Genomic DNA, 12,446 nt, shown 5'->3' with positions numbered 1-12,446 from the left:
ATTATTGTTAATGGTGTTATATTAATCTATGAAAGAATGTTAGTCTTGACTATGAATTTCTATTGTGCTTCAATTCTCAAATACTGAAATATATGTGCAGTAAAATTGACTTAAATCTTTTTAAAAATTTTTTTTAGTTGTAGTTGGACACCATACCTTTATTTTATTTATTTATTTTTATGTGGTGCTGAGGATTGAACCCAGCACCTTGCAATGCCAGGTAAGCACTCAACCACTGAGCCACAACCCTAGCCCCTAGACACAATACCTTTTTATTTTTATTTATATGTGGTGCTGAGGATCAAACCCAGTGCCAACGCATGTGATAGGCAAGGGCTATACCACTGAGCCACAACACCAGCCCAAGTTAAACTTAATCATGAATTTCACTGGTCTTATCAATCTAATGTTACTTCATACTGAGAACATTAAACCTTTGAAGCTTCAGATTGAGCATTATAAAATTTGCTGAGATTATATACAGCAGAAGAAATGAAGATGTGAATCAAACAACTCCCACAAATGTATCCTGGATTGCCTCACGGTTCATCAAAGTGTATTAATTATATCACCTTGAACAAAATAGTTGATTCCAGATTTTCAGTAAAGCATGTTTTTTAAATTCTCAGTAAATTGAGTATATCACAAAGTAAATAAAAAGACATATTTTACAGTAGTTTATTTAAAAAACCTTTGCTAACTTTGATAAAATAGTAAAGCTTCCATTTAGGAAACATGTATTTTTAAAATTTGCTTTAAATATTTATGCTACAAGTCATGAAGTAAATTTTTGCAATGAAAGTTACAAGTTTGTTTCTCAAAAGGCCTGTTTTTCCACTCATTCTTTGATTGGTGGTGTCACATGAAGTTCACAGAAAGAAAGAGAGAGGACAACCACTGTTGCAAAGTTGTTCATAAAAAATCAATAAGCAGCTGGAAAACAAATTCCGTATGTATTTCTGGAAGAATTCTACCATAGAAAGTCTTCTAAGGGTGAAAAGTGAATTCGTTATTTCACAACCTTTTATAACATTTTAAAAGTGAAATGCAAGGATTAAACTGCCACAGAATAGGGTACACCTTTTGGAAGCCTCACTTATGAAAGATATTTTTAATAAGGTTGCCAAAATCACCAAGGGTTTTTCATATAATGTATGTAGAAATTTTTTAAGAGAATGAAATTGTCTAAGGGAGAAAACTGAAACCCAATACCAGATACAAGTCTATTAAGTACTGAACACAATAAAAAGGATTAGAAAATGTCTGCAAAAAAGAAATGAATGAAAAATCTAACGATTGACAAATTTTTAAAGAGCTATGGAATAAATTAGTCACAGGTAAAATCCCAGAAGAAACATCAGAAGACCCACAAATATTTATGGCATGAACAAAAAACTGCACACAGAAGTTTGCAAATGTCCAATTACAAGAAAGATATAGCTTTCTTAAGTAAAAGATGAAAGTTAAGCTTCTAATTAAAAAATACTACAAAAGGAAAACATGTTTTAGTATTTACAATTTTTAATAAATAATTTCATATCATTTCCCATATTTTTTATAATCACTAGTTTATTTTTAAAATTAAAACCTTTTGTGAACTTCTAAACAACATGAAAGTGCAATGATGTAGGGAGTAAATGTCTAATCTTAAATGTCTTCCAAATTTATCTAATTCTTTAACAGTTATTTTCAGATATGTAGCTTGAACTTGATAGTTCTTAATTATATAGAGGAGTTATTAGAAACATTCATAATATATTCATTCAACTTTAATATAATTTTGGAATATGAAAAATACATGTGAACAAATAATATAAATTTAATATTAAAGTTAACATTATCTTCAATATAAACTATGAAGCTAATTTGTGGATATAAATACTCAAGGACTATGAGGAAATAAATTAACAAAATTAAGAGTTAATGTATCTCCTTTTGTCATTTTGAGATACAAATAGAATAATAAGCAATCTATGCTAAGGAAAAGAGAAGAGATTCATAAATATTTGTTTTATAATGATTTAAAAATATCTCTAATGAAATAAGAACCAAAAATACACTGACTTTATTAATCAGATAAATCTATGTTAATACTTATATCATGATTCACTGCAAAGCACATAAAAATATGAGAAAAATCTTGATGACAAAATCATTAGCTAGGGAGCTGTTTTTGTTGTTGTTGTTGATTTAATGCTATATTAAGCATATTCTGATGAAAATCCTTTTAAAATGGTTTATATGTTTAAGTGCTTCCAAGGACTAACGAATATGAACATTATAGGAACGTGCCACCACACCAGGCTGAAAGGGACACTACTTCTAAGTAAAATGACTATATTTTACCAAAGGAAATAAGGTTTAAATAAGGCACTCAAGGACTGATGTGATTCTTAAGAATTTTTTTAAAGTACAACAACTGTTAGTTAGCCATGGTGGCAACAGTATAGAAAGTTCAAGGCCAACCTTGGCAACTTAGTGAGACCTTATCCCAAAATAAAAAAGGCTAGGATATAGCTCAGTGGTAAAATACCCCTGGATTCAATCCACAGTGCAATAAAACAAAATAAAGAAAATGTTGAACTCTAAAGAAAAAAACATTTTAAGACCTATAACTCCATCAATGTAAGGTTTGTCAAAACAAAAAGTCCTAAAAAGTTGAACTAGAAGAAAGCTATACTTCAGGAAAGTTGAAAATGTATACATAAACTAAAGTCACAAAAAGGAGTATACCTGAGCTAAACAAAATATTTAACTTATTTAAACAAAATATTTACCACTTTAAGGAAATGGTAAGATTTGAAGTACAGGATGAGGTCAGATCAGGGAGAAAGGTGCCTGTTGAGTTAAAAGACAGGGATTTTCTGTTGTTAAAAATTAAGCACTATGACAGGTGTTGAACATAGAGTTGAAATTATCAAATAATGTTTCAGAAGGGTATATTAAAGTTCAAACTCCTAAAATATTTGAATTCATACAGTAGTGTTGAATTGTGAATCACTTGGGTTTTGCAATTCAACTTGTAACAAAGTATACATTAGCTAGAATAATTTCAACTTCTAGGCAATGAGGTTTTCAGGAAAAAAAAAAGACAGGAAGCTGGGAGCAGTGACACATGCCTGTAGTTTTTGTGAATCGAGAGACTGGGGCAGGAGGATTGCAAATTTGAGGCCAGAGTGGCAACTTAAGGAGCCCCTGTTTCAAAATAAAAAAGTTCTGGGGAGGGGCTGGGTTGTAGCTCAGTGGTAGAGCGCTTGCCTTGCATGTGTGAGGCACTGGGTTCGACTGTCAGAACCATATAAACATAAATAAACAAAATAAAGATATTGTGTCCATCTACCAATTAAAAAAAAATTTAACAAAAAGGTCTGGGGGTGTGGCTCAGAGGTAGAGCACCCCTGGGTTGAATTCCCAATACTGGAAAAAAAAAAGGGCATAGGTAGTATAAATATTATAAATCCAGTGTAATTTTCCTGTAACAGTTACAGCATAAAATGGCTTAAAGCTTTCACTGAAATATGTTTCTATTATTCAACTGAAACAATGATTAATACTAGAGCTAGAGATGATAATATACTGGATACTATATAATGTAAACTGTCTAAAAATTATATGTAAATCATTTAGATGAGAACTGTAACCAAATTTATTAAATTTTTAATATGCTTAAAGTACAAACATACTTAAGCACTTTAATCTTTCTTGTTCATAATCTCTATTAATTTCCTTAAATTAGCCTAAGAAAGAACACCTTTAGCATAGGTAATTTTGGAAAATCTGCCAGTATAGTCTTTTTGCATCTTTCTCTTTTTGCTTGAGGAAAGAAATTGAACAATTTCTCAGGAGAAACAGTTGTATAAAATTAAAGGAAAACTATCAGGCCAGATTGTCTAAATAATTATGGTGTAAGTGAAGAAATGGATGAACATATCACAGAATAAGAGAATCTCAGTTTGAATTAAAACGATACAGATGACCACGTCCAGAAGCTGGCAATTGTAAACTAGGTAGATTAGTAGACTAGGGGAAGAGCTGAAAACAACATACACCCGGACTAAACACTGCATGAAGACTAAATAAATAACATGTTACATATGTCTTGTTGTTTTCTAGTGGATCGATCAGATTTTTTTGAGTAATAATGTACACATGAACATAAGGTATTAGTAAGCTAATAAAAGTATTTTATTATTTTACATTTCTTCAGTCATGGATTCCAAAGTAAACAACCACTATCAAATGGAAAAGTGTGGAAACTATGACATTAAAAGGAATTCACTAAAGGGTAAATTTGTTCAGGAGTGAGAAAGCCTAGAATGTAGGAAACTCAATTTTTATTATGGAATGTTCCACATTTATTATTAAAAATTGTTTGGCATTAGTTAAAAATGCATTTTTAAAACACCTCTTTATTTAAAATGTTTGGAAATCATTGGTCTAATCTTTGGCTTTCTACATAAATGTAGTCCCCCAAACACCATGTAACAGTACCACCCAGTATCAGTATCATCCCTATTACCCAGGGGGCTTGTTAGAAATATAGAATTTCAGGCCTCATCCTGAGATTTCCTAAGTCAAAATCTGCATTTTAACAAGATTCCAAGGTGACTTGTATTCACATTAAGTTTAAGAAGCACTGATTTTATCCAACAGAAATCATAACCCCCTTTAGGCTTTCTATGTGATTGATAAGCATCTGGTGCCTCAAAAATAGAGAGCTCACTACCTCCTGATATAGTCATTTCCACTTGCCCAACCCCCAAACCAAATCCTCCTACAATTTTCCTTCCCTCAGTTAATTTTGTCATTCCAGTTGTTTAAGTCACACAAGTGAGTTACCCTTCTTGTCTTAAACTCCATGTGTGTTTCATCTGCAAATTCTCTTGGTTCTATCACTAAACTATCTCCAGAATCTGACCATTTCTCATCATCTCCACAGTCACCACCCTGGGCCAAGCTGTCATAGTCTTCGGCAAGGATTATTGCACTAGCACAAACCCCTGCCCTTCATTGCCCCAGCCTACTATTCTTCACATGTCAGCTTGAGTAATCTGCCTAAATACAAACTGGATCATATTCCTTCTGTGCTCAAACTCTCTGAGGATTTACTATTTGATGAGGAAATCACTTCTCAATAATAAAAAGAATTTCATATCACACATTCAGTTAACTCAAGTAGCAAAAATATCCTTAACAAGTCTATCTTAGTGTTGAATACCATTTATTCTTCTGAACTGCAACTTTTTTTAAAAAAAATAACCTTTCTTCAAAAAATGTGTATTTTTAGTACCTGTTGATGACCCCATCATTTATTTCTGCAAGCAGATATTCAGTAAATAACAAGAAACATTAATTAAAATCTCTTTTGTGTGTGGATGGTTTTCCCATCACAATCAAAACTTTCTCAAATAGCCAAAGTCCTCACAACAGCCTATGATTCCTCCACATTTTTTTTCCCCTCACAGCCTATGAAACTTCCCTAGCACACACTGCTTTATTTTATACATTCACACCACTAGATTCGTACATACATTCTTGCTCCCGGATCCTGTGCTTTCTCAGTAAGGTGTCCTCTGAGCCACGCTGAAACCTGTAACTACCCACTCCTTATCCCCTTACCTGCTTTGTTCCCTACAAAACACATACTGCATTCTAATACATAATGTAACTTGTTTGTTAATTTTCAACTGTCTTGCTCCCTCATTAGACTATGTTCAATAATGTTTGCCTAATATCTAGAAGTGAGCCTGATGGAAATAAGACTCCCAATAATTGTTGAATGGACAAATAATGAATAGCTCCAGGCATTATTAGACTTTCACATTTTGAAAGATCTTCATTCTACTGAACTATAATTAGTGTCATTGTTAAATCTGCTGATTTATTGATCCTAGGTCTGTTCTCAGCTTTAAAAGGCATGAAACTACTCCCTATAACACATGATAGGCCACATATTTAAAGAAGGTAATCATGTTACCTAGGAATTTTCTCTTCTTCAAATTTAAGGTCTTCAGTTATTCCAGTGTTACTACTGTTCCTTCAAAGTTAGAAAATCTTTTTTTAATTTCTGTTTCAGATTTCTCTTTTTTTTTAAGTAATCAAAATTTCAACATTTCTTAAAGATAAAAACTTCTGTCTCAAGGGAGTATTGCCTTAGGCCTCGAATTTTCCTTTGGGGGAGGCAGAAGAGGTTGCATCCTCCCTTTTTTCCCTCAGCCTCCTCCCATAGCTGATCAGGGAGGAGTCTCTAATGTTCAGTAATTGGCCATGGCATGCCCAGCTGCAGTTTTCTTTGCTCTTGGTTTGCTTGGATTGAATATACAGTAATGGGCTTCATGAAAGACTAATTGATGATTTAATTTTGGAAATCTCAAAAATTATCTCTTTATTTCTTTTTTTTTTCCAAACTTTCTTCTATTTCTTGTACTCATTATACAAGTTATATCTTTTGACAGCGCCTGGTACGTCCTTCAGTTTGTTCTGTTTCCTTTTTCCTTTCCTTCTTTTCCATTCCTTGTTCTACTCGGTGCTTCAGTTTGGATAATTTATATTCATCTATCTCCAAGTTGACTCCTTTTATCTTCTGCTTTGTCCATCTGCAGTTAAGCCTCCCAACTGAGTCCTTACATTTCAGATACTGAATTTTTTTTAGTTTTAGGATAATTTAGAAGATAGAGTTTATATTTCTAAAATCCTCTATTTTTGACATTTTTTTCTTTAAAATAATGCTACCATTTATTTCAAATGCCTGTCTACTAATTCCAATTTCTAAGTCACCAATTGGTTTTTTTCTTTTAGCTAATTTGTTTCCTGATAATGAATCATTTTTCCTGCTTCTTGGATATCTTACAATTTTTAAAAAAATGTATCAAATACCATTTATAAAAAAAAAAAAACATTAAGAGCTGGGTGCAGTGGTGTACGCTTGTAATCTCAGCAACTCGGGAGGCTGAGGCAAGAGGATCTCGAGTTCAAAGCAAGCCTCAGCAAAAGCCGGGCAATAAGCAACTCAGAAAGACCCCATCTCTAAATAAAACAGAAAATAGGGCTGGGGATGTGGCTTAATGGTTAACTTCCTCTGAGTTCAATCCATGGTACACTCCCCCCTCCAAGAAACATTAAGGACACTAAAGTCATCATTATTTGTCCCATTACCACCCATAGAAGGCATACCTTTCCTGCCAAGCAGATTAGATAAAGAGTAGATAGATTTTATCCAATCAGGAACTGAGATGGATTGTCAACTTTAGGTGTATTCAATTCAGGTTGATTTCAGATATCTCAAGGACAAGACTTAGCTAGTGTTTATGTAGGTGTCTTCCTATATTGTGGCCCCATTCAATGGAAATATAAAACAAATTGCAAATGTGAGTAATCTATAAAATCAAAATTTTCAAATGCCAACAGAGAAAAAAATTAAATGCAAAAAGTTGTTAAATGATATTTCACTCAATATACCTATAATACTATTATTGCAATTAACAGTGAATATATAGAATATTGAGGTATTTATTTTTTCTCATACATTTTCAAATTTTGCTGTATATTTTATGCTTATAAAACACCTTAATTTTGACTAGCCACATTTTAAAGGCAGAATAGCCCCATATGGCTAGTGGCTACTGTACTGGACAGTATGTCTTGAGTGTGGCTTTCTCTTTAAGGAATATAAAACTTAGAGAGATTCCATTTCTTTTTGCCAGCACTCCCTCTCAGAAAATATACTGTGAAGGACTAGCTGTATGTCTGAACCTCTTCAAGATGCAAATTTGTTACTCTTGCCCACATGATTGATAAATGCCCCCTGGTTTCTCCTTCCGCAACAGAATCCCTCTACGTATACACAGAGAGTCAAATACTAGGAGAGTTGAAAAGAACACTCCACCTTCACCTGTCTAGGAAGTGAAATTCCCTCTCTGCAATTAATGCCATTGGACCAATTGATGATATCAATCTATGACATTTTTCTAAAATGAGCTTTATTGAGACATAACTGATATCCCACAAAATTGAACCATTTAAGGTGGATTTTTTATATTCTCACTGTGCTCTTGCTATGTACAGCTCATTATGTTACTAATATCTAATTCCAGAACATCTTCCTCACCCCCAAAAGAAATCTGATGCCCATTAGTAGTCACTCTCCTTTCCCTTTCAACTTCTAGAAAGTGTGATCCTACTTTCAATTTCTATGGATTTATTTACTCTGGACATTTTATCTAAATGGACTCTAAGTGGTTTTTTAAATCATTTTTCACTTTGCACAATGATTCCAAGGATAAGTCATGTTATGGCATAATTTAACTCAATTCTGAAAGTATCTCCCTGGCGATAACATCAGATCCCACAGGTTAGCATTAATCACACAAAACTGTTCCTCTTCTTTTTAGATTCCAATTGAAAAGCTTCAGGTTGTGATCTGTGCTTCTTATGTAATGCCTATAAACCAGGGTTGCTATATCCTGTTCTCCTCAAGTTTTATTAATTTATTAAAGCTGCTCATAGAACTGAGAGAAATACCTGTTTATTACAAGGGATCATCACAAAGGATAAGGATAACAGCCAGATGGAAGAGATGCATAGGGCAAAGTATGTTGGAAGGGCTTGTATAGGTATATCACCACCCTCCAGGTACTCCTGTGCTCAGAAATCCAAAAGCTCACCCAAACTCTTTCTTTTGAGGATTTTACTGAGGCTTCGTTACATAAACATAATTGATTACAACAATGGTCATTGATGAAATCTCAACTTTCAGCCCTTCTCCTCTCCCTGGAGGCAGGGGAGGGAGACTTAAAATCTCAACTCTTTGATTATACCCTGGTCTTTCTTGTGACCAGTGGGGACAATTGCCAAAGATATTTTTCATAATATCACAGGAACCTGATGCCATAAATGTTGCATTGAAAATGGGCGTGGTGGCATACATCTATAATCCCAGTGGCTTGGGAGGCTGAGCCAGGAGGATCTCGAGTTCAAAGCCAGCCTCAGCAATGGTGAGGTGCTTAGCAATTCAGTGAGACTGTGTCTAAATAAATAAAATACAAAATAGGACTGGGGATGTGGTTCAGTGGTTGAGTGTCTCTGAGTTCAATCCATAGTACGAGAGAGAGAGAGAGAGAGAGAGAGAGAGAGAGAGAGAGAGAGAGACAGAGAGAGAGAGAGAGAGAGAGAGAGAGAGAGAGAGAGAGAGAGAGAGAAATGTTGTATTGGGTATAATCCTGAATGTGTGTGAAGGTAGAAAAAAAACAGTTTGGGTTTTTCTTATATCCCCTATAGTTTTAACTTCTCCACATTTGTTGTCTTTTTGATTACTGCCAACCTGACTGTTGTGGTTTTGATTTGGCATTTCTCTAATGACTAGTAGTGTTGAACATCTTAATATGTGCTTATTAGTCATATTTACATTTTCATCTACATCTATTCAAATGCTTTGACCATTTTAAAATTGATTTCTTTTTTAATCAGTGAGTTTTAAGAGTTCATTATGACAGGAGCCTCTTAACAGATATATGATTTGTAAATATTTTCACCCATTCTTTACATTTTTACTTTCTTGACAGTGAAAATGGAAAAGCCACATAAAAGTTTGGAATTTTGATAAAGTCTTCTTTAGTTTTTCCTTTGTGACTTCTGCTTTGGATGTCATGTTTAAGAAGCCATTCTCTAATCAAGATAACAAACATTTACTCCTAGTTGTTCTATAAGCATTAGGATGATGGCTCTTACATCTAATGCCTAAGTTAATTTCTGGATATGATCTAAGATCTCTAATGCCTGAATTAATTTCTAGTTATGATGGAGAAGGTGTTTTAATATAAAACACATTTTTTCCATAAAACTGATATTCAGTACTACAGGAACAATTAATTGAAATGAATATTGTTCACCAGTGAATTATCTTGGTACCTTTATAAAACACCAAAAAAATTAATGTGATGGTTTATTTCTAATCTCCCAATTAAATAAATTCACTGATCTAAATGTCTATCCTTATGCCAGTATCATGTACCTTGATTACGGTCACTTTGTCATAGTTTAAAGAAGTGTCTAGACCTCCAAATTTAACTACTTTCTGTATTCATGGATCTGTCCATTCTAAATACTTCATACAATATATGGACTTTTACATCGGTCTATCAAGATTTCATTGTTAATAAATACCATAAGAGCAGTCCTAGGATGCAAGTCTTTCGGTGTTTGCACACCTGTATAATCCGAGATACTTCTACTCTGATTATTCATTCCACTGAGGTTTCTAGTTTTGCTTTTTTTTATACTAGGAATTGAACCTAGGAGGACTTTACAACTAAGCTACAACCTCACACTACTTTTTTTTTTTAAATTTTGAGACAGAGTCCTGCTAAGTGGTTGAAACTGTCCTCGACCTTGCAATTCTCCTGTCTTAATCCAAGTCACAAGGATTATAGGTTTGTGGCATCATGCTCTAACCCTCCTTTCATGTTGCTACAGTATTTCAATGAGATCTTGAAATGTTTTCATGAACTCCTATGTGAATACTTTCTATACTTTAGTTATTATTTTTTTAGGGGGGGGCACTCAAGCACCCTAGCCCTATTTTGGCTCTTCTTTAGAGATAGGGTTTCCCTGAGTTGCTTAGTGCCTTGACATTGCTGAGGCTGGCTTTGAACTTGAGATCCTCCTGGCTCAGCCTCCCATTATAGGCATGTACCACCACACTGGGCTAAAGATTAGTTATTTAGAAAAGACTTTGGAATGTGAACTTTCAAGGGAAAACTATTGAGTATGGCATATAATACCCAGAATTTTATGTTTGACATTCTAACCAGGGACTACAGCAGCATTTCAGAGTTAGTATATATGTTTAGAATTCAATTTCTTCTCAGCCAGGAGAGCAGAAGGACTCATCCAAGAAGAAATGGGCAAGATGGAATAAATGGAAGTTCTGAGAGACATTAACATTAAACGGACTGTTTAGGAAGACCAGTAGGAAAATAGAAAAGAAGTGTCAGAGAGACAGAAAGAAAATGTAAAGGAATCATCTCACAAAATACAAACTGAATTCCAAACAAGTAAGGATAAAAATTCATGTGAGAGCTTGAAAGTGTTTCACTTTGTTAATAGTAATGAGATTTTTTAATAAAAAACACATTTCTTCCATAAAAAGTAAAGATGGCTGGGTGTGGTGGTACACATCTGTAATCCCAGTGGCTAGGGAGGCTGAAGCAGGAGGATCTCAAGTTCAAAGCCAGCATCAGCAACTTAGCAAGGCCCTAGGCAACTTAGTGAGACTCTGTCACAAGCATCAAAAAAGGGCTGGAATGTGGTTAAGCACCCCTGGAACAAAAACAAAACAAAACAACAACAACAAAAAAAAAACCTGAAAAGTAAAGCTGGACTCTGAGCTCAATTTATTCCTGCCTGAAGTGTGAAACAAACAAATGAACAAACAAACAAACAAACAAAAAAAACCCCCAAAAAACCACTGGACAGAATTTCTAAACCTTAGACGATTAAAGAATTTGCACCCGAATTTATGTTCTACTATAATTCTCTCCTTCAACACTAAAGGAGTTAACAATAGTTATAAAACTTGGCTCTATCACCAATTAACTAGAGACAAATTTTTTGGATACACAGTTTCCTAATCTGTAAAATACTAATGAAGATGGATCAGATAATTCCTAAGGTTTCCTTCAGTTCTGACATAGATTTTATATAAGCATAACTATATAAAAACTCATTTAAGACATGAATACTATAAGGTATGAAGAAAAAATTAGCACAAGGAAAAGACCTGACATAAAAGTCAAAGGAAATATTCTCAACTCCGATATCAGAGAAACTTTAGAAATACAATTCTTCTATCAATTTAAAGTAAAACTGAATGTTACCATGTGGGTGGTAAATGTATTAACAAAATTAGAATCTTTTCCTAGGAACATTTACTGGAGAACAGTAGGAATTTACATTTTTAAAAAGTCAGACCCAACATCTGAAAAACAGACCAGCAGGAAGAATAAGATACTTGTTCATCTGTATTTCTGTGACTTTTCTCACTTGGTATTATGTGTAACTGTTTATGTCTGCAGCAGTGCCAACTTCAGTATGAATCATATATTATTTTTATCATGTTGATTACATATGTTCACCAGTTTAGTTGTCTATATATGCTTGGTGTGGTTTGCAAATTCTCATTGACAAAGTCCAGAGCATGGCATTTTCACAGAGTTTACTGTGAAATTTCTCCTTAGAAGTTTTCTTTACTGTACAGCTTTGATCCATATGACATACACAGAACTACATTTCAAATAACAGCTTACATTTAAGTTAGGAAAATGTTACACTTTGATACAACTTGACTACAGTAGGATGCAGTGGTTCTAGAGAGGATGTCGTTTTCTTATGTGAATAGAGATTTGGTCAAATTTGAAGTCTGCTAGAATTTTCCAAGCTATACTTCTTTA

At 33.8% G+C, this 12,446-nt stretch overlaps 1 protein-coding gene across 7 annotated transcripts in view; it reads right to left on the bottom strand.

Moving 5' to 3' along the window:
* Positions 1 to 12,446, bottom strand: part of VPS13B (vacuolar protein sorting 13 homolog B) — a 753,213-nt gene that overhangs the window by 324,829 nt on the left and 415,938 nt on the right. The window contains exon 31 of one of the 7 annotated variants that reach the window (XM_081265610.1): positions 10,956 to 11,316. The exons of the other annotated variants lie outside the window; for them this stretch is intronic. Coding sequence (XP_081121736.1) covers positions 11,307 to 11,316 — 10 coding nt within the window. The 3' untranslated portion in view covers positions 10,956 to 11,306. Of the gene's footprint in view, positions 1 to 10,955; positions 11,317 to 12,446 lie in introns of those variants that run through there. 7 annotated transcript variants of the gene reach the window in all.

The sequence above is a fragment of the Spermophilus citellus genome, assembly GCF_964194105.1.
Source record: "Spermophilus citellus genome assembly, chromosome: 14".
Lineage (NCBI taxonomy): Eukaryota > Metazoa > Chordata > Mammalia > Rodentia > Sciuridae > Spermophilus > Spermophilus citellus.
Note: the sequence above shows the minus strand (reverse complement) of the source record. Positions and strands in the feature narration are given on the sequence as shown.